General features: G+C 38.6%; 1 protein-coding gene across 1 annotated transcript in view; it reads right to left on the reverse strand.

The window, feature by feature from the left end:
• pde4ba (phosphodiesterase 4B, cAMP-specific a) overlaps positions 1–23,165 on the reverse strand; it is a 110,653-nt gene that overhangs the window by 25,152 nt on the left and 62,336 nt on the right. The window contains 1 exon segment of the mRNA XM_054602092.1: positions 22,787–22,839. Within this exon segment, the coding sequence (XP_054458067.1) occupies positions 22,787–22,839 (53 nt within the window).

Raw genomic sequence — 23,165 nt, forward strand, 5'->3', positions numbered from 1 at the left:
CTGTTGTATTCACTATAGAACTCAGTGTGAAAGCAACACAGAAAGCCATAAATTCAAGTAGAATGCAACAACTCCCAAAGGGTGGATAGTGATACCAGATCCCTCGCAGAATCCTTGGAATAAGAGCAAAAAAGGCTCTGCCATGTTAATCAAACTTTCTAAATCCAGGTAAAGTGAGGTAAATGGAAGTTCTCAGGTTTTGAGAATTTTGTTTTAGATAGTACAGGAGTTCCTGATAATAAAAAGCCCACATTATTTTGGATGTGACTCTTAAGCCTCATTGATCAAGATGTTTGGGTGATTTATGTTGCAGTACGCCATGGGCTCATCTGTGATTTTAATCATGCCTGGTGTGCATGTGTGTTATTTTTCTCCCCTAGTAATAACTTCAGCCCCAGCAGGCTGTTGTATTTACTTAAGTTCCATTAAGAGAGACGTTGATTTGTTAAGCTATCTTTACTTTTTTTGTGTTTATTTTCATTATGAATTAAGTATTTACTCAATCCATAAATTGTCTGTTTCTGTAAAATGTTAGAAAACAGCGAAATGCAGTTTCCAAAGGCCAAAGGGTGAGGTATTCACGTGTTCAGTTTTGCCCTCGAAACAGTCCAAAAAAAATGATGCATTTAGGTACTGATAAGCATGGGACATATTTTAGTACTGGTTATCAATCAAGACCAAATGGGGCTTCGGTCACACTAAGGTCTATTGTGTCAAATTTGAACTATGATCTCTGCTTATATTGTTTTAAATGACTTAACTGGAGAGAGAAAAAATAATCCTTTTTACCAAGAAGTCATGCCTTGCATATTAGACCATAGATACTTCTTACACACAAACACACGATTCCCACATGTACACTTTATTCAAACACAGAGAGATACAGAGTGATTTATGCATGTAGGAGGTGAATGTTAGGAGCATAATGTACGGACTGATCTGAGCTCAGAGACAGTGGGCTGAAAGTTCACCGAGGCACGGCATCGGTCTTACATACAGTATTCACCGTTATCTCACTGCTCGTCTCCTCACGTTCTGGTGTAAATATCTTAAATGTTTTGTTTCTACATCTCTCTCACTCTCTCTGATAAAATAGGCAGACGTCCATGAGGCTGTTTGTCTGTCCTATCAGCAACTCTGTGGACTTGTGAGTCCAACACCGTCCTGTCCTTGAGCTGCACTCTCCCTCGCTCTCCCTCGTCTGTTTTGACTCCTGCGTTCATAAACTCTCACATATTCTTTTCCCACCTTTCGCTCCTTCTCTATCTCACTCTAAGCTTCTATACGCTCAAACATGTGTACACTCATACACAAACACACAGCAACAGACCAGGCTTTGTCTGTGTTACCTGAGTTGAACTCCCACATTGGGAGCAACAGTACTGACTGGGGCTGAATGGGCCTCATTGTCCTGCTGACTGGCATTTGCCCCTCGGGTTGATTAGCATGGATCAGAGAAGCCATGAACCCAGTTAGCCAAACTTCTGTCGCTGTTGTTAATGCCTTTTTTTTCCTCTTTAGGTTTCAAAGTGCTGTCTAGAGTTACGATCACAGAGGTTTACTGTTGGTGCAGGGTTGGATCTGATGTCTGGGGTGAGGACGGGCCTCTAAAATCATCAGGAAAACTTCTGCAAAATCACAATGGGCCAACATGCAGCTGCTGCTGCTGGACCCGACTCAGCTTCTAAGTCAGAGGAAAAAGATTGCATACTGAGTCCAATTCAATGTCAATAAAAAGTGATCTCTCCTGTTTGCTGCATATACATTTTAGAAATGTAGCCATAGCTCTCTTAACAGAGTGACCCAGAGTAGAGGATCAATTCACCTAAATTACAAAAATATTTTCTCAACACATAGTTGTTTGAGATTTTTGCTTTTGTGTGCCAGGTTTTTAAGATATCCATTTCTAATATTGCCGTCAGCAAAGTGGTAGAGAAAGGAATTTTATTCATGGTGGTCAAAACATCTTTCCATCAAGCGTGTTTCTGTTTCTCTGGATAATCCACAAAACTCACCGTCAACACTGGAACTACTTCACACCAATGAATTAGTTGCTACCTTCATGGTAAGGTCTTGGGATTATCTAGAAGATGTTGCTGTTAAAGTAGTCAAATGTGAATAAATGGGTTATGAATCTGAAGTAATATGGTGCTGAACCTACACTGCATGACTTACATAATTTGGGGATTTCTGAGTAGACCTACTGGATTGATAGATGGAATGTGTTACCTCATTATGTTCCCATGGCACACAGCGTGTCACTGTGTCATACATGTCACAAGACGGGTCAAAGAGCAGGGGGGTCCAGGAGACACAGACACACAGATCATTTTTAATGTTTTGCCCAGGGGGACTTCTTTGTGGATGGAATACAAAACTGGCCTTTGTTACATTGAATGGTCTACGTTTTTATTATAAATGATACAAATCAGGTATTTAGGCTTTTTTTACATCTGTAAAATATGGAAGGCGCAGCAGCTTCTTCTTTCTAAAACAAGGCTAAGATCAGGTTTTGATATCTAATAATGAGGAAGTTAACAACCTCAATGTGCTAATGTGCAACTAGACAAGCCCAATTTACGTGTAATGCTTTCTCTGTGTTTTTTTTTTTGCTTTGATATCTGAATACAATTTTATTGAGCTCAAGCAAGAAATAATTTTGGTCCCAACACCTTTACAGCTGTTGTTGGGCTGTTGCGAAGAAAAACATGACTGTCTTATTAACATTATCTTGACTGTTTTTAGCGTGAAGGCCTTGAAAACCAAGCCAAGTCAGGCTGGACCAGGTCAGGATGGATGAGGGGAGCCAGGGAAGGCACCAGAGGGCTTCTGTGACGAATGGGTTTGCGTGCGATGGAGAATCAGTATCGCCAGTAACCTATGAAGACCAGCTGAGACAAACCACAAACAACCTCGAACAGCATGCCTCCTCATGATGGGTAAGCATGGTCTGTCAGTGCATCTGTGAACATGTGTGTATGTGTGTGTGCATCTCAGACCACATAACAAAATCTAATTGAGCCAATAAAGAATATTGGCACTGGTGAGCAGGCAAAACCACGATTGATTGTGTTTGTCCAAATTGGAAAAATGAAACTTCCTAATTGAATCAAGATTAAATGCAAGTTTCCCCCAAATAACATCTAAATAGGCATGTGGTTCATGTGTGCGTTCATGGTCTAACAGCAGTTTTAGAAAAAACTAAAATATATTCTGCCTCTGCCAAAAAATCAGTCACATTACCGCAGAGTAATGATAATCCATGGTTTGCCTGTTTGGGGTCTTTGTTGATTATAATCAAGGGGATTTTAATTTAAGTGGGGGTATTTTATTGTTGAATTCATTTTGAAAAGGCGGCTTTCTGTCCTGTTCCACAAAGAGGTGGTGGTGTTTTTTGGCGGGGAAGGGGAGGGGGGTTCCAAATGCTTCCCAAATACCCAAACAAAAGAGCCGGTCTGTGAAGCAGAGAGCGTTTGAATCCATCTGCGCGGAGCTGAACAGGCCTGCTGGCAAGGGAATACTTCAGGGGAAGGGCAGCCGTCTACTTTATGACTGTGCTGACGTCAATGGCATAATTCAAATACTTGCAGAGTGCATGCTTCCAGCTTTCTGAACCTGCACTCTCTCTCTCTCTGTGGCAGGCCTCAGCTAAAACCCGACCTGGAATTGGACTGAATAAAACAACAACAACTGGAACGGAGTTATGTCAGGCTGAAATAGCACAACGCCACATGGTACTGATTAGCTAGCCCTTCAATCATCAAAAAGAGAGTGACAGATAGACATGTCTTTGGAAATGGGTTGTTTAGTTTCTAACAGAGACTGAGATATTACCTTGGTGCAGACCTTTGAAACTTTAACTGATTCAAGGGAAAAAGATCCTATTAGCAGGAAGGGAATGTGTTTATAGTTTTTATAAGTGAAAAAAGGAAGCGGGCAGCCCAAATGTAATCAATTAAACCCCCTTCAATAGAGAACTATTCTCTTTTACTGAAAGAGGGAAGTGACACTGATTTTGTGTGAAGTGACGTGTGTTCGTGGCACTGTGTAAATGATTTTCAGTTCCTGCAACACAAACACAGTATTTCCAATTGACACATCTGTCAGCTGAAAAGTAATTAATCAGAAACTACATTTAGTGATTAACTGTCTTAGTCAAAAATGAAAAATGCTGTTCCAAGTGTTGTACTGTTTATCAACAGTTTGTTTTTGCAACAAACTAACATGGTTAAAAAACCAAAAGAATAAACAAATTAGCTCAACTACCCAAAAGACAGCATCAAAATCCTTGTCCATTATAAATATATTTAAGACATCTGTAGTTTTATGTGGTCCACAATTACAGCAGTTTTCTTCTGACATGAAGCTTAATTTGTCGGCTTGCAAAGCAGGTATAAACAATGGTAGGAAGATGGATTTAATCAACGATTAAAAGTCATGACCTGAGATGACATTTGTGTTTTTTATGTCTCTCGTTGGCCTCAAGCTCAGTCAACATATCTCACTCCGTGGATTCAGAGAAACTGTTGAAAGGTTTGTTTACGAGCAGGAAAGTGAAAGAGACCTGACATTTAATGTGAGTTCTATCAACGTATTAAAGAATGTCAATCTTATTTTGAAATGAGTACTGTTTTTATCAACTGATAACGAACCAAGTAGAATCAAATGTGAAGCGGAATAACTGTTAACATCATGGTGAGTCAACCAATCCTTTCACCAAACCTCCACACACTCACACACACAAACACACACACAAGCAAGTGGGTCTTTTCCCAAAACTCAGCCCTGGATCTCCCCTGGCTTGGAGCCAAGAGGAGTCTGTGCCAGCTGGTATAGAGAGCTTTGAGTAGAGTAAATACGTGGCACTGCAGCCTCTTTCTGACACAGGAGACTTTTTAAGCAGGTCCAGGCTTGTTTTTTCTGGCCACATTTTAAAAATGAAACCACAGCCTTTCCATTACCACAACAGAAGCTATATGTCTGACTTTCAAAATCTCTTTAGGGAGAAAGAGACATTACATTTGAGTGTCACTTTTTGGAAACATATTCCTTCTTGTTGTTCAGTGAGACCTCAGTAGATGGGTGGTTGTGCCAGCTATTCTGAAAACCCTCCAGAAGTCACACTCTGTATGGAAACCTCCAACCCTCCTTAACCCTCTTTGACTGACACCTGAGAGCTTGAGGGCGAGGAGACGGAGAAATGTGACCTAATGCTGGCAGCTTTCTATATCTTATTTGAGTCGACACAGCTGTCAACACACACACACACACACGCACACACACAAATATAAAATGCATAAGGTAATGCACACATGCGGAGATAGTTTTAATGGAATATTTTAAGTTAATTACAAGTTTGTTCTAACGTTGTACTCACCAAAGTAATTTGAAAGATCTAGGAACGCGGCGACATCGCTCTAAGAAAGTCCAAGACAACAAGGCAACAAACATAAGTGGTCAGACAGGTTGTTAACAAATCAACATGATTAGCCAGATAATCTGAAACACTTTATTTCCAAGAAAAAGCTAAATTGAGTGCGGTCTTAACGCAGGTTTTTTTTTAGAAGCTACATGATCAGCTGGCTGCTCATGTTCCTGTTCACTGTCGGACGTCTTTTTTGCAATGTCACACGCTCCCAGACCTTAATTACCTTAATTACAAATACTAAACAGTTACTAAATATCATACCAAATAACCAAATAATGCAGGTTAGATTCAAGCAATTGGATGTTTTCTTCCCATTCTAAGCTCATCAATACCACTAACTCTGAAACTTATAAAACTGTCTACATTAACTGAGGATTGATTGGTGGTTAAGGTTTATACATTATTTGGCCCTTTAACATTTTTATTTTGGAGTTATGTTACAGCTTGATGTTACAGTAACTTCATGTTAACTGGCTTTGTATTGGATCATACAAAATATGTTTCCTAGCAACCAATGTACACACCACTTTTGTGCTACTGTAGAATTAAACTGTTTAGTACAACCCAGTCCAGGAGTCAAGCTTATATCAGGAGGAAGGGTAGGGTAAAGAGATCATAAATGCAGATCCATTATATTTACCTCATCATCTTATGTAACAATAGTAAACAGAGGCCGATAACCGAGATGCCAAAAAAAACACTTATATAAGACATGTTCACACTATCAAACTTTGGTTGGGCAAAATCAATACCATCAGCTTATTGACACAAATAACCTTATGCAACTATAAATATCAATAAAAGTAATGCAAGCAAAGCCCAAAACCACTAACAAGAGACAGACTAATAGAAAGTCCAAAGGACAAAGAGATCAGGAGTGGCGTTGACATATGAGAGTGTTTTTCCGTGACAATGTGGTAATGAGCTAAGATCTTATGCAACAAATTTCCAGTGTACAAAGAAGCCGATACATCCCTCCCTACCTTTCTCTATTTCCCATAATCTCCCATCTCTCTCTTTCTCTTTCTCTCTCTCCCATCTCTCTTTCTCTTTCTCTCTCAGGGTCATCAATCACCAACTACAAAGAAAAAAAAGAAGTCAATTCCTGGAAAGGAGCAAAGGACATAAGGGCCTATCATTTTTAAGAAACTCACATAACCCTTCCAGGTGAATATCAGGGCTGGAAAACAAACAAAAATGTTTTTTTCTTTTTTGAGAGGGTTGCCAATGTACTCCTTCCACCAAACAGGCGCAACTCTGTTAAGATGCTGGACACGATCATTTCTGGATCGGTCTTCCCTTTCCCTCCTCCAGTACTGACGTTGAGGAGATTTAACATAGCATTTCCTTCCAGGCTGCCAGAATTTGTTGTTTTATCAATATGTTTATCAACAGAAAATAATCTGTTGTTTATGTTTGATAAACCATTTAAGCCATTTTTAGAGCAAAATTGCAAACAATTGCTGAACAAAAACAACTAAATTTTAAATGTTAACTAAATGTCCTCGGATTCAAGACTGTTGGTTAGATAAAACAAGACATCAGTTGATGAAAATAGGTGTTAGTTGCTATAATTTCCTCGATTTTGACACAATAGATAATGTTCTACCAGCTGCATAAGGAAAAAAAGGTACAATATTTGTGTTAGAAAATAAAGTGAAATCTATCTAGGCTAAGATGTATCTGTGAAGATAAACTTTTCTTTATATATGCAAGCTAGTAACATGATTCTTTGCCATGTGCAGAAAAAAAGTCTGTGTGCCAGCAGCACTTTTTCAGTTAAACATTTAGTTGCTAGTAGCAACAACTACTGGCCCGATTCCCTAAAAGTTGTAAAATGCACTTATAGTAATAGTAGAAAGGTTAGAATGGTTGCTATATGGTTGAGATTGAATTGCAGCTTGGTCTCTACAACAAGTAAAAACAAGCTTTTTTTTCTCTGCACTGACAGACTGGTGATGTGGCCTACAGTAAGCTGTGAGTAGGAGGACTGACATTGAGACGAGCTTACACTGTTACACATTCACAGACAAACACTTACTCTAAGCTGTATGATACAGACGCTCCGGTAGAAAATATTATTAATGACGTCACCTCGTATCCAAGAGTCAGATCATATAAACAACGGTCATATCTGAGCAGAGCGAGGAGCAGGCGGTTTGGAGGAGGGCTGTGATATTCCTCACCTGCTCTCTGAGAGCAAACATACAGCTATGTCACACACAAACACACTGATGGCAGCCTCTCATCCCTTACAGGTAGGCTCACAACTTCACCTGATGATGCAAGGTGGGCAAACAAGGATTCAGTAAACACACACACACACACACATACTTGTGGACGTGAACACACAGTGGGACGTGCATTTGTCATAGTAGCCATGTATACACATTACATTCAAAGTATCGAGTCAGTGTTATTGGCAGGGACTAGTCAAAGAAGAGAGTGAGAGAGGACACTTTGATGGCTGTGGCTTGTGGTTCCTGCTCTTCTTCTGAACTCAAAGCGTTTCACGGGTGAGACTTCTCTATGTGTGAGACATAGTGGTGATAACGGTAATAATAATGCTTGGACAGGCAGTGTGGCTGCTCGGAAGGTTAACCATGAATAGAAATGAAGGGAAGGTAGCCAACTGTCTCATCATATCTTTTTTTTTTCTTAGGCATGTGCCAAAGTCTACTGCTATGAAAACCTACAAAGCCAAGTCCTGAATGCTAATGGCTTAAAAAGATTCATACAACTGTTTTCTGATCAGCCACTGTTGTAGTAAAGGTTTGACTGACCTCAGGTACAACAATCATTTTGTTAAAGTTGGGCGATTATCATGTTTTGGGTTATAAAAGCTACTTGGTTAAGGTTAGGAGATGATCATGGTTATGGTGAAAAGAAACCAGCATTGATCATGTAGGAAACTGGTTATGGTTCTGTTCTGGTGTTATAACAACAACCTGCTAGAGTTCTTCTGTCTTTGCTTCTAAATAACCTTTAACCCGTTAACAATAAATCAATAGTAATTCTACCATGCTGCAGGTGTGGCCTACACAAAATAAAAACAAAACTATGGGTTTAGGGGGAAATGAAAGCGGTCACTTAACCCCAAAAAACAAGTCTGTATTAAAAGATATTGAACGATGAGTGGTTGCAGTAAAATAATTTTTCTGAATTATTGATGGTAGATTTATGGAGGATGTCATGACATAAAACTTTAAAATTCAGTGTAGTGAAAACCTTATTTTATTAAAGAAAAAAACCAATCAAGGTTTTTAGAAATACATATCAGAAATCATCCAAAACTCAATATACCTAAAACTAGTTCAATAAAAATTATACCAATAATAATACAACTTACACTGTCATTCTTAGTTTATCATGTTAAATGAAATACCTTTTATCATCAAGTCTTGATCCTTAAAGACTAAAATCAAGCTATGAACATGCTACATGTGCAGATTTTTTATCAGTTTTTTGTCATGTGCTAAAATCTTACTGTATTACAAACATATGCTGACAGGGCAGTACTTTTTTATTTACCTATCCAGAAATAAAAGAGCAGCAGCTTATTTTAGCTGAAGTTGTTGGTGGTTCTGTTATCAGTGGGAATAATGTGCAGAAAAGGCTGTGTGCCAGATATGAAAGTAATAATGCATTAAGCCTGCATCAGATAGTTTTGGAGCCAAGCATTATCCATTATTCAATTCCAATAGTTGTTTTTTAGCACTGTATGTACTGTTCCCTGTACACAACAGTGCAGCCCAAACCATCCATTAGTCCAGCTCTTTGAAGCACTGTGCCACAGTGCATAGAAGAGTTATGCGAGGACACAGCTATGGTGGATCATTGCCCCGAATCAAAACTCTAATCTTTGAGGGTAACACACAAAACATCCATTTGAGTAAAAATGCACATTACAGCGAGGGTGTGAGAATGAGCGATGAGCATTCAATAGAGAGCAGAAAAGGATAATACATGACCCAAGGTCAATCACCATTTAAACAACAGGGCCCTCATAATGAGCTGTCCCCTTCCTAACTGAGATAAAGCGTTCACTGTGTAGAGACAGGCATTGACGTCTACCATTTAATTAAATGATAACAAGCCACACACAATAAATGTGAATGTTTTCAGGAGGGTCTTTAGGGTACTGAGTCATGAAACTAGATACACATTTTGTTTTAAACCCAAAACTGATACAGAAAATGCTTATTGTTTTGCTGACAGACGGATTATTAGTGTTAAATAATTGCATGAAAAGGTTTGTTTCATGCAAATACTTTAGATAATATTTGGACAAATTTATCCATGTTTTTAGGTATCCATCGGAGATTATATTAAATTTGTGGTGCTTTTCTATTAAAACAATGTTTCTTTCCACAAACAATGTCCATTTTACACTGGATAATAAAAGGAACCACCTCATTAGAAGAAAGTTTTCCCACAGAAAACTGTCTATCTAGAATAATCCAGATTATCCCCCCCAACAAACTGGGTCACTGATTCTGGAAATAGGGTTGTTGGCAAAACTATCCAATAGACATGTTGTCCATTCAGCTGTTGTGGAGATTTCGACTGTATCACAAGACTTTCCTCAGCAGATGAAGTTTCCCCATTTGAAATTTCTTTTTCGAAGAATTTTAGGGATTTTTCATTAAAAGTCACTTATTTAGCCAAATACAATCTCACTAATGAGTTACTCCATTAGTAGCTGTTGAAAGCTTTGCTTCTGTTAAAATTTTCAGATGTAATTGCTCAATGCAAAACAAAACTCTGTTCATTGAATTGGAGCGGAGGCAGACATCTCAGGCATAGATTGCAAAAATTGGACAGTTTGAACTAAAACTTGAGCATGGCTAAAAATCACCAAAGGTAATTATGTGTTTTTGGTGGACTGGCCCAGTAAGGTTTCTTATAGTAGTAGTATGATATAAGCATGTCATTAATACACAATTAATACAATTGTTTCATGGTGACCCAAATCTTATTTGTCAAAATAGTCCAACACAACAAACTTATTCTGCTCATAAACATGCGTTGCTAATTGTATAAAACTTTGCGCCTTCAATCAGGGAGGGAAATATGAACAAAAGGAAAAGCTTTGTTTGATCAGGTCAATAGCCTCATTAAGCAGTTATGCCCCCATGTCACACGCAAGGAGAGACACAAAACAGTAGTGTCTCTGATGAAGATCTAAAGAACTGATACTGTACACAAACATATACTGCACGAAACGATATAAAAAACTGGTGCATGAGTACAATATACACATTCGCGTGCAGAGCAAACAGTGGGGGTCTGTCTTTTACTCAGAGAGGCTGAAGCTAAACAGTCTTATCTCTAATTGCCTCACATGCAAACTCTTCTCTCTACACTGATTTCTCTGTAGTATAAAAGCAGTCCATGTGCCTAGCAGAACACCTTACATAACACAACAGAAGATACATCACTGAGAGCCTCAGTCTGTTTAAACTGTGACTCTGAAGTGTTTACACAGGATTAAAAAAAAAGTTTGCACTAGGTCAACATCATGCACATTTTGTACTCAACTCTATGTACTTATTTGTACGTCTGACTGACAATGAACCTGACAATCTGACTAGGCAACACTGCTTTCCCTGTGTCCTCATTCCACAAAATTACTATGTAATTAAACTCCTCTCAACTAATTTTGACCATAAAGAATGTGAACCGTATCTGTGTGACGTGGGTTTGCCACTGCCCAGCCCTTTTTGGAGACAAGTGGCAGGTCCAGAGTCTATTAACTCCAATTCGAGAAGTGGACATGAACACAGATTATGACCGATTTTTTTCATTTCAGTCACCAAAGTAAATATTGGACCCATTTTTCACAAGCCACATATCTTTCAAGCATTCTGACACTGCAATGGCATATATCAGACTGACAAACCTCAGCAACATAGTCTTTGAAGACCTGGCAACTAACGTTCACAAAAACCCTAGCTAACTTATTGTCATAATGCTAAATATGACTGATAGCTGTATACATATCTAATGCCAACAAAATAAAAACATAAATACATAATGCAAATATAACTCAAACTGCTTTAATCCATCCACACAACTTTCACAACACTTCAAAAAGAGGTGGTGGATGGGGAGGAGAGGAAAACATGTCAGTGTATATCATTCAAACCATTGGAAGAACTTTTGATGCAGCATCTTTGTTTTAGAATTTCTTTGTTGAAGCCTGACATTTTTGATTTTCTTGTGATCACACTATTCTGTTGTGATCGTGACAATCCAGCTGCCATGCAGAGTAAGTAATCCAGAGTTAATGCATTGTAGTTGTTGGCGCCCACCAACAAGTCAAGTTGCCGTTTACATCCATGTCTGTCCAAATTGCATCACTTCATCATTTTATCCTATGAGACATTTGTGTGACACTGTCGTATTTAGCATATGAATTCTTGAGCTATGGCCAAAGGTCACAGTTACCTTTGACCACCAAATTGTAATCAGTTATTCGTTGAGTCCAAGTGGATGTTTGTGCCAAATTTGAAGAAATTGCCTCCAGGCATCCCTGATATAATGTGTTCACGAGAATAAGGCCGACAGACAACACAAAAACATAATGCCTCCGGCCAGCTGTCGCCTACGCTTTGGCAGAAAATATAGTTCTACTGTACTATGATTTCATTGCAAAAAGGACGTAAAATCTCAGCACATCATCACTGGATTTCCCCTTTGATCTGAAGTTAAGTTAAAGACATTTTAAAGAGACAGCTTTAGGAGGGAGAAAACCTGATGGATTTAAAAAAGAAAAAAACTATTTCAACAACTTTCTATATAGAACATCCTGTGCACTGACAACTTCCATTATCAAGACTTAGCACCAAGCTACTGCTTTACGCTTTACTGAGCTAATTGCTAACTATAACATGCTCACACACTCAAAATCACAATGCTAACATGCTGATGTTTAGCAGGTATGGTTGTGAGAGCAGGGTTTAGGACCCAATGTGTGAAACCCCACTGCAAGGTCATTGATGAGTTGTGAATGGAGTAATGACAGAGTTTTCATGTAGGGGTTTGTGACGCAGGACAGGCCCTGTCTGCTCTTTGTCTGCCTGTCACGCCAAAGGAACCCATTTGTCCCCAAAGAGAGATGGATTAACTGTTACATATAAAAAGGCTGCAGGGGGGGTTTCTAAACACCTGCCAGAATGTGAACATATGTATGTGTGTGTGTGTGTGTGTGTGTGTGTGTGTGTGTGTGTGTGTGTGTGTGTGTGTGTGTGTGTGTGTGTGTGTGTGTGTGTGTGTGTGTGTGTGTGTGTGTGTGTGTGTGAGGAAGTTGCTGTTGTCACAGTTGCCTGTTTCCTCATTAGTGTCACAATCCTGTCCAGCATGGACTTCCTTCCATGGACAGAAAGGTGTCCGTGTGACAAGAAAACACACACACATGCACACGCACACACACTCTCTCACACTTTACGTTCAGATAACATTCACACCTTTGTTTGTCATGCATTCACACGTTCTGTTATGTCATCTGTACACATAAGCACACGTAGCAGTGAACAAATCAAAGTTGGATGCATTTCTGGACACCAGAGTCCCCCATCCTGCCTCTCATTCAAAATAGACGCCCTTGAGTGTCAGCAGCATACTAACAGGGGTCCTGGAGCTTAAGTAAGGGTTCAGGGTGAAGAGCACCTCAAAACACTCTGCTGTCATCCTTCATATAAATCACATCATCATGTTGAAAGTATTGCAGGTGTTTCTATAATTTTTCGAACCATTTATATCAATGAGGCTAAATAACAGAAACAGCTCTCTTTAAATTGAAATATATTTCAACAGCTCAACAAATTACAGCCTCCCAAGTGTTCATGAAGTTGAAATAACACATTTCAAACTATTTCCCAGTAATGGAACATTATAACTTTCATGAAGGTGGTATTATTGAAGGACTACTGTAGAAGACTGCATTGGTATTAGAAAGTAGTACCTAATAATTCAAGGGTAGGGTTCAAAGAAAATAGTAATAACACTAAGGAGGGCTTTGCTTTTTTATAAAGTCCAATATATGATCTAGCCCCTGTCCCCACCGAAGTATTTTTTGAACAGTCCCTTAAATTGTAAAACAAAAAATCCAGATTGAATTTGGTCAGCCAAAGTAGTAAACAGAGCATGCCCAAAATAATTTGATTCCAAACCCGGTGTGAAATAATTAGAAAAGGATGCTCTATCATTAGTGAATGAATAGCAGCAGCTGTAAACTGAAAATGACCCATTTAACAAAAGCCAGACTTAATTTCATAGACTGTTGAAATCCTTTTTTCAGAGGCGTGCCACTACTGCCAGGAACATGTATAAAAAGTTTCAATATCCAGTCATCTCAGTTTCCAATAAACAAATGTACCCGTTACTGGTATAGTACAGCTCAAAAGATCTTGTCAAAGGCCTGCAGGTTGTGTAATCCTACGCACACTAATGCTGATGCCACGTAATGATAAGAGCCATTTTGACCCATATTTCTCGATCAGGAAGTGCAACAAACACCACTGAGATGCCACGTAAGAAAAACAGAACAACTTCTATCTTTCTCTCTCAGACAACAACAGAATCAATACATACATATGCTGCTTCCATAAGGCTTTGCACCATGAGGACCTTTCGCATGGTCACTCAGGCATGGATAAACAAAACACACTGCCTGGACACACGTCTACTCTCTGCTTGTTTACCTTTAAAAGCAGTTGCAGTAAATCAGTGGGGAAAATTATTCCAAAGATATCACACCTTTCCTGTCAGCTGTCTACTGTAAACAGTTCCCGTCAGAGAAACTCAAACCTTCCCACCATCACTAAAGTTATTTTTCTAAGGTTTCACCTCCTTATCCTGCCCAGTGACTGGTCACTATGCCTGGCAATTTGAGTGGAGTTTCGCAAATATTAAAAACCTCTTGCAGTGCTGCGTAATATTTTTGGGGTTTGCACGGTAGCCCGACTACTCTGGGAGCCCCCCTGAGGCCATTTAAGTAGCCAGGAGCGGGAAGTGGTTAAGAGGGCAGGTAACACAAGACGCCCAAAAATAAATACTGAGACTTATTAGCTACCAACATAGAGAGAAACAGGACCAAGGATGTGTTTCTCGATACTTGGACACCTGGAAGGTTAAGGAGAGAGCGGGAAAGAGAGAAGGTTATGGAGGTAGAGCATTGCTTTGACCACAATAGAGTCAGGGTTGGAGGAAAAGGAGGGAGTTGCTGTCATGGCAACTGCTCATGCTGGCATTTGGTGGACGTGCACAGCAGAGAGTAAGGCGAGAGACAGAGTGATAGGTTGGCAGATACTGTATCTGTGACATTTAGACACAGTAGCCCTGCCATAATGTCTCTGATTGAACAGATGCCATATCAAAAGCACAAGGCTGGAAGTGGTCCAGCATTACCTCACTAACCGAGGATGGTTTGTTGCCCCTAAAGGAATGTTGATGTTGTTGTTTCTGACATGTGATTCCAGAGTTTAGACGATAGCATTAGTAAAGTTGTATCAGTCAAATCCTAGAAGATTCATTTGGTAAACAACTTCCAGATGGAAGCTCCATGGTCTCCAAAATTTCACCGCATTCCAAAGCAACTTTTCCTGTCTCTGTACTTTTGACTGCTGATGTGATACAACCACATTACAGCAATGCAATGTAATTTATTGTGATTTAAATGCTCCAAAAAAATCGGAATAACAGCTCATGTATGTGCAATATTGGACAAATAAACAACACACCCAATGTCAGACTATTTCTCTTGGAAATGAATAATAAGGGAGTAGTAGGTTAGAGCATATATATGACGTTCAAAGACTCAAGACAGATGCTGATTATACACAGTGGTAGTGTTGACCCAAGATCAGTTTTTAACATGCATTACTCTTGAAAATGTGCATGCATAAACATGTGTGTTAGTGAGATGAATACACTGGTCACCCTAGCAGATATTCATCTCTATTTGGAGTAGGCGGACTGCGTCAGTGAGAAGCAGGTGCACCGCTGTGGAGGATTTATTGCCACTGGAGCCTCTGGCTTTAGCTGGGTGTGTCACATGACAACCTACTATGAGATCCTGCTGAATAAATGCCTGCACGGAGATAGCCTCTGTGTTTGTGTTTAGCATGTGGTGTAAAAGAACTTAGGGAAGCATATTCTTATATAATGAAGTCTCTGAGGCAATGCACATGTGGAGTCATGCATGTTTTTACCAATAACTAAATACTCTGGCTGACAGCACGTAGTCCCTCAAGTAACTCTGCAGAATGTAGTGGTTTTAAAACAAACCTAAGACTCTTTGTACGACAATCGACCATTGATAAAATGAATGTCTCCAGCACTAGAGGCTTTAGTGCAAATTGCACATTTCTGTGCTTTCAAGAAACAAACAGCATACCAAACACAACTGTTATCATGTCAGACATACATTGACCACTATCCTTACTGCATATCTCTTATGGAGTTTAAGTTTTTATTTTGTATTCTGTAACAAAAAATTGTATTTGAGTAATTTGTACATTTTGTAAAAGAAGCTAGTCAATGTATTTGCATTCTGTAAAACTCCTATATTTGCCATGGTCAACTGTTGATGACCTGAGCTACCCTTTTTTAGCCCAGAATGTAATTTACAATAACCAAATAATAATATATCCACGGCTAATTAACCTACACATATCAATATTGTTTTCCTAAAACAGAGCATACAGATCATCTCAGAACCATTTTCATTATATTTCAAAAGCCACTGGACCAAATTCATTTTCAAAATTCTTCCAAAATTGAGTACCTTGGAAGCCAAGTGGTTACAACACTAGAAAGTGTTGCAGCCCTGTTTATATTATCCTTGTTAGCTGGGTATTAATATGAATGTCAGCAAAATTAAACTTTAATAAACTGACACTGTAAACAGTAATAACAGGTGTACTGGGTATGCAAAGAAGTCACAGAAAATATGTTTTGTTTCTCTGGGTTTTTTTGCTTTCGATCCTCCAGCTCCTCATCTCCAGCCCTCTTTCCTGTTTTCCCCTCATCATATCTTCTCAGGCAACTCCTGGCTAAGTCTTCCTCCCTTCTCAATACTGACCTTATCTCTCCTGCCCTCCACCTCATCACTCCTCATCCCCTCCTTTCATCCCTCCTCCTGTTCTCTCTCTCTTGTCCTCCTTGCTGTGACCTCTTCAGTGCATTCCTGCACGCACTGTGCCTCTGTTTGGTGCAAGGAGTGCAGGGTTGTATAAGACTTGTATTGAATAACATTCATAATGAGATTGATGAGGTACTTTTCATTCATTTCCCTTTGCTTTTCTCTCTGGCACAGATGAGACAAATCTTATATCTGTTTCTGTGACTTGATGAAACTAATAAGAAAGATGATTTTTCTTGTTCTTAACTGTGAGCGCAGAACAACAAGCAACATTTTTGGATGGTTTAGTCAATGTTATGCAACTAAGAATGGGCGGTGGAGGATAACACATTCTTATTCCTTCAAAGTTGAGGGTAACATCTAAGTTAGGATGGGTTTTGCAGCTCATGAAAAAATTGGCCGTTTATGTTTTTTTTCCCGATCTGGTTCTTTACTGGTCACTAAAACCAGAGCTCACCCTTAGTGGGTCTGCATGCTACCGTCTGATAATCAGCACCATCACTGGTGGGAATGTATTTAATTTTACAGGTATTTGGTCATAAACCAAAGTATTGCATAAATTAAAAATTTGAACTGATGATGGTACTAGATGAAAATGAAAGGAATGCTTGTGTTTGAAATTCAGCCTGGAGAACATAAATACGTGAACCAAATTTAATGGCAATCCATCCTCCCTAAAAACTATACATATAAACCTTGTGGTGATGCAGTAGGAAAAGTCAGTGGCTCAACAAAGACATCAGGATTCATCATCTGAGAACCACAAATATATAACTCAGAGGATAAATACAATCTTTTTCTAAATCTGATAGTCCTCTTGTGCAAACAAAGAACTTCCAAATTTGAAGAACAAAATTTAGCAAGAGCAGTATTTATAGCCACTCTTTTTATAACAAGCTTTTACCTAAGACCCAGCTATTTCAGTAAGAATTTCCTGGTCAGACTAAGACAAAGAGAGAGTTGTTCATGAGACCAAAATGTCCATCCTTCAAGCCTATGTGTGTACCATACCATGTACAGCACAAGTATGTGCATTGTTTTTTTACCCTATTGCATAAAAGTACCTCATTGTCCAAATACCTTTCACCTATACAGTTAACCCAGACTTATTGTTTAGTGTTGACCAAACACCAGCTCCTAACTTTGAAATAACATGCCAGACTTCTTTTTGGGAAAATGTCATGGGGGGCTGCTAGCCTCATATGAAAACACCAACACAATGGAAAGGCACAATGGGAATTAAAAAGTCAACTTGTTGACACCTTTCCACACTACAGAGCAGCCAACCGCACACACACACACACACACACACACACACACACACACACACACACACACACACACACACACACACACACACACACACACACACACACACACACACACGGTGCATATGTGAATAAGGTCTGGAGAGTTCAAAAGCCCTTTGCCTCACATATATCCTGTATGACAGCATTTCATCACAGAGGTCGACTTGACCAGGAAGTCAGGTCATACCTTTGTGTGGTTCTCACAGCTAAATGTCGTAGAAATGGGACAGAATATTTCCTGGCTCTGTTATGACACCATGACACATAACAGCTGCTTTTGGTCATCGGCTCCCTATTAGTTGGAAGTGTTTTAAGACACATGTGCAAGCAGACTTCACCAACCTGTTTGTGATTGTGATGTGATAATGGCTCTGTAATAACAATAAACATCTGATCTAGATTATATGTGTCATCTCCAGTTTATCCTGTGAGAAAAAAAGTATTACACAGTATATTTCCTAACCAGTACGCTTTAGAGTACTGCGTGGTGTGAAAGGCACAACTTAATCATGTTACTAACTCTTAAAGCTGCACTTGGTAACTTAAATGAAAAATAAAACTTTTTATCATATTTGCTCAAGCTTACACTATAACCTGACAGTACAGCACATCCGACAGTGCTTCATATGGCATTAACAAGATCTCACTGGCCCGAAGGTACACAACCAACTAGGACGGTGGAGTCTCTAATGAGTCAATCACTGCTTGTGAATGCTGACCAAACTGTCAAACAAGTGTTGATCAAATATGAATAAAAATGATGTGACTGTATTGCCTATTTCTCACCTCAAATGTTTTCTGTTCATCTGTATAATGAGAAAGTTTAATTTCTAGCCGGTTGGCCTAACTTCCGATTACAACAAATACATATATATGGTTTATTAGTTTCTGAGTCTGGGAAAGTGAAGAAAACGAGAAAGTCCACAAAGCTAAAGTATCTCTGAACTTTGTATCTTTTTTTAGGCTATTCTGTGTGATCTTCCCTTGATAACTACTGTAATACCTAAGCACTAAGATGCTGTCAAACAGTAATTATATACTGTGCACCTGTCCTATGTTTCATCCTTTTCATTCAAAACATGCAAGATACGCAGTTTTGGCTTTGCAATATTTATCGGTCTGTATAGAGAATTTTAATACTTAATTGAGTGCTCATTACATTGTGATTGTGCAGCACTGTAGCAGGTATTTACGTATTATATCATTGTATCAGCATGTGCATGTTTTGCAGTGTGTGGGCACAGACAATAGGCCTTTGTCTCACTGCATCCTATTTTTCTCCTGTGGGCTGACACAGAGACTCATACACACAGTTGCTCCTGGCTTCCGTCAAGTTACAACAGTTTAGAGACAGCAAAACAGGAACAATGTGATCTTCTCTTCCTGCCTCACACTTCCTGCCCTCCCCCACCCGCTCCTCCTCCAGTGACGATAAAGAGAAAAAGAAGGAGACAAACAGATGAATGAAAAGAAAAGATACAAACTCAAATGGTGTTACTTTATCTTTTCTTTATTATCAACAAATCCCCTGTAGAGACGTATATGAAGAAAATTAAAGGTCCAGTGTGGAGCTTTAAGGGGGATGTTTTAATGTGTTTAATCACCTGTTTAGAATTGTGTTTTTTTCGTTTAGCTTAGAATGAGCCCTTAATATCTACATAGGGAGTGCATTCTCTTCACAAAGTCTGCCATGTCAAAATATCATTCATTAACCTATGCTGTACTTACTATTCATACATTAAAAAAAATTGTGGAAACAGCTAACATTACTTTATAGAGATTAATCTACTGATTATTTTCTTGATGAATCATTGGTTTAATCTATCAAATGTCAGAAAATAGGCTCTGCAATTTTAATTAAAAGCTGTAGAAAAATGCTAAACTATTTAAAACAATATTGGAGTGTTTCTAAAACAAGTTTTGGGCAAATGGTTACATTGTTTTTTAAGTTTTAAGGTTTTTTAATTAGCTGAGAAAATCACAACTACTCTTGTGGCATTTATTGTAATGAATGAACATATAATCCATGTGCAACAGTATAGGCCTGTCTCGATAAATACGCTAACGAGTTTATGTACAATATATTTTTACATATGTTTTTATATATGTTTACATCCATATTAATTTACATAAGAATGTCCCAAACAATTTTGCCAACATGATACCAGAATAAACAGCTGGGCTTCCCTCCCACTATAAGACATTTTTGTCAAGAGAGTCTGAGAGTCTATTTGACTTATTGTTTTAGTTGTGTGGTATAATTTGTTTTGTGTTGTATTTATTGAGAACATTATAATATTGCTTCACATTCCAATTCTGATGTCAGAATATTCTTAAGAATTACACGTTCTTTACTATATGAAAGGATGTATTTTCAGTATTAGGCTATAATATTATCATTATATCGGTTGCATAAAATATATTGCCCAACAAAATAAATTTCCATGACAGGCTTTCAACAGTATGGCTTTGTAATGTGTTTTAAAAGTGAAGTAATCCAGAGTGAGTAATAAGAAATATCAGACACACAACTAATATGATACATTTCTCATTTTGGTCTTTTCATCGGATTTGTTGATAATAATGAAAAACATTATTATCATGTCAAACTTCATGTCAGCCAGACTTTGCACTTGGAGATAAAAAAAAAAGCAATGGTCGTAGATGTGGAGTGGATTGCTAACTTGCAGAGTGCACTCAAGTAAACTTATTGACGGTTTAAAAGAAAATAAATTTCATTGTAAGACATGACATTTTGGTGAAGACCTTGTTTGCCCCAGAAAGGTCATAAGCACGTTATGAAGCTGGTTTATCAGGTACATACACAGACACACACACACTTTCCCAAACTCTCTAACACACACACACATATAAACCGAGAGCACCTGATGAGCTGCGGTTCTGAAGAAGGAAGCGAAAACTCAGTCCATCTGCTTTGACAGGAAGTCAACAGAAGCCACATACAGGCATGCTGACGTCAATCAGAGCCACAGGAACACCTCCCCACACCACACACTCACACACACTCTTACACACACTCTTACACACACACACACACACACACACACACACACACACACACACACGATAAACATCATACATCTACCAACCCAAATTGCAAAATGGCACAAAGCAAAGTAAAAATACCATTACACACTGAAATACTTACTCATATCAATGTTTTAAATGATGCTTATACTCACTACAGACACACACACACACACACACACACACACACACACACACACACACACACACACACACACACACACACACACACACACACACACACACACACACGGAGTATAAACATAGACTACCAAGTAACTTGTTGCTTCCTTTTCAACAATATGAACTACATCTCAGCCATTACACCAACAAGCAAACAAGAATTTGGTCAGTAAAGTATGTGTAGGCATGATTCTTTGATAAATTCAGCTAAGGACACCTGTTTTTGCCTTTTATGAAGACATTCTTATCACTAACCGAGGCATCATTTTGACTAGTACTTCTTTTAAGTCACATATGACCCAAGTTGTTTCATATAAAACAAGTTGGTTATTTGATGGTTAACTACGCTCACAGTTCTCAGTTTCATTGTTGCTCAACTCAGTCACTTTTTACACAGCACCACATGTCCCTGTTTTCAATGTTCTGCCTAGAGTGTGGGAACATCTACCTTCATATATGAGTTTTAAGGTCAGATACTTCATTTTTTTATCAAATGAAGCAACTATATTTTTCATCAATGCCTCTCTGAATCTCCAGCCCAGTCAAAAAATGTTGGCTTGTATGCCTCTGCAAACCACGGAATACTTTGAATGTCGACCTTTCTCGACAAAAAATATGTTTCATGAATATGATTCTTATCAGCCTCGTCCTGTGCTTGCCGAAACGCACAAAACATGTGGTAAATGTTGTGTAATGATTGGTTAGGTTTAGGCAACAAAACTACTTGGTTTAGAAAACAGATCATGTTTTTTGTTAAAATAATACTGCGACAACGTAGTATAACAAAAGAAATGGAACAACATAAATAATCATCAACTGCCTTAAAGTCAATGTTAACTTTAGCTTTTTTAGGGACACGTAAAGTTTTGTTTTTGTTTAATTTTATTTCTTATTCAAAACACAATTGTTGTCCTGCAGTGTACTACAAAGAACAGATTATGGGTGTACTATAATTTTTAATCAAATGCACAAAAACTGTCTGGATGTCAAAGACATGTCCATTTTAGTTTTCATCTTCAGTCCAGTGCAGCTGCAGATTCAGGGAAGGCCAATTCTGAGGCAAACTGATTTGGTCCCTCAAAATGCAAAAATGTCCTGACTACTATAGTTCAAACTGAAATTGATCCTCACAAAGATAGCAATACAAGACCTCATACGCACGCCAAGGTTTCACAACGCAAAAAATGTAAATAACATTTGGAAACAGGTTTAAATCGAATGCATACAAAAATGTTTGTGAAAAAACACATTTATTATATGTGTCTGTCTATGTGTTTGGTGTGTGCATGTGTGTGCATGTGTGTGTGTGTGTGTGTGTGTGTGTGTGTGTGTGTGTGTGAATGTGTGTGTGTGTGTGTGTGTGTTTGTCGGAAGTACCAGTTCAATTGTGTTTCAACATGGTTAATGAACTTGATGACAAAATAGTCTGGACTACAATGTTAGAGCTGATGACAGATGGCTAAAAAAAGTGAAAGTCGTCACGTACGCGAGTTCAAGAGCAAAGAACGAGACGGAGGAGAAAGGCAGGGAGGGAGGAGGAGGAGAGAATAATGAGAACGAGGAAAGGTGGTGGCAGAAGAATGTTCAAGCCAGATATAAACCAGATAAAAACATTCTTCACGCAGCTGTACAGAAGTTAGACACGTAGCAAGATATTACTGAGCGTCTTACCTGGGAGACAAACTCTGGTGATTGGAGGCTGAGTGGTTGCTGCAGGAGACCTCCTGAAAGAATAAGGAGGGGGGGAGACAAAAGGAAAGAAAGATGTTAGCAAGATGTTACAAAATAATAATTAAAAAAACACACTTATTCCTCTTTAAATGGTTCATCCAAATAATTAACAACATTTTCTAACAGTGAGGTAAAAGCTTAAAAGGTCAGACATTTGGGTTGAAGGACTTATTCAAAATTTTGGTAAAACAGTCATTCACTTCTTGCAAAGAGTTAGATGAGACAATCAATATCACTTTTATGTCAGCCCCTTTACTTCCATTCTTCTTCATTTCAGTTCTTTTCATTGAAGGTGCTGGCCTTTGTAATCTTTGAATAA

Source organism: Anoplopoma fimbria, chromosome 8 (assembly GCF_027596085.1).
Source record: "Anoplopoma fimbria isolate UVic2021 breed Golden Eagle Sablefish chromosome 8, Afim_UVic_2022, whole genome shotgun sequence".
Lineage (NCBI taxonomy): Eukaryota > Metazoa > Chordata > Actinopteri > Perciformes > Anoplopomatidae > Anoplopoma > Anoplopoma fimbria.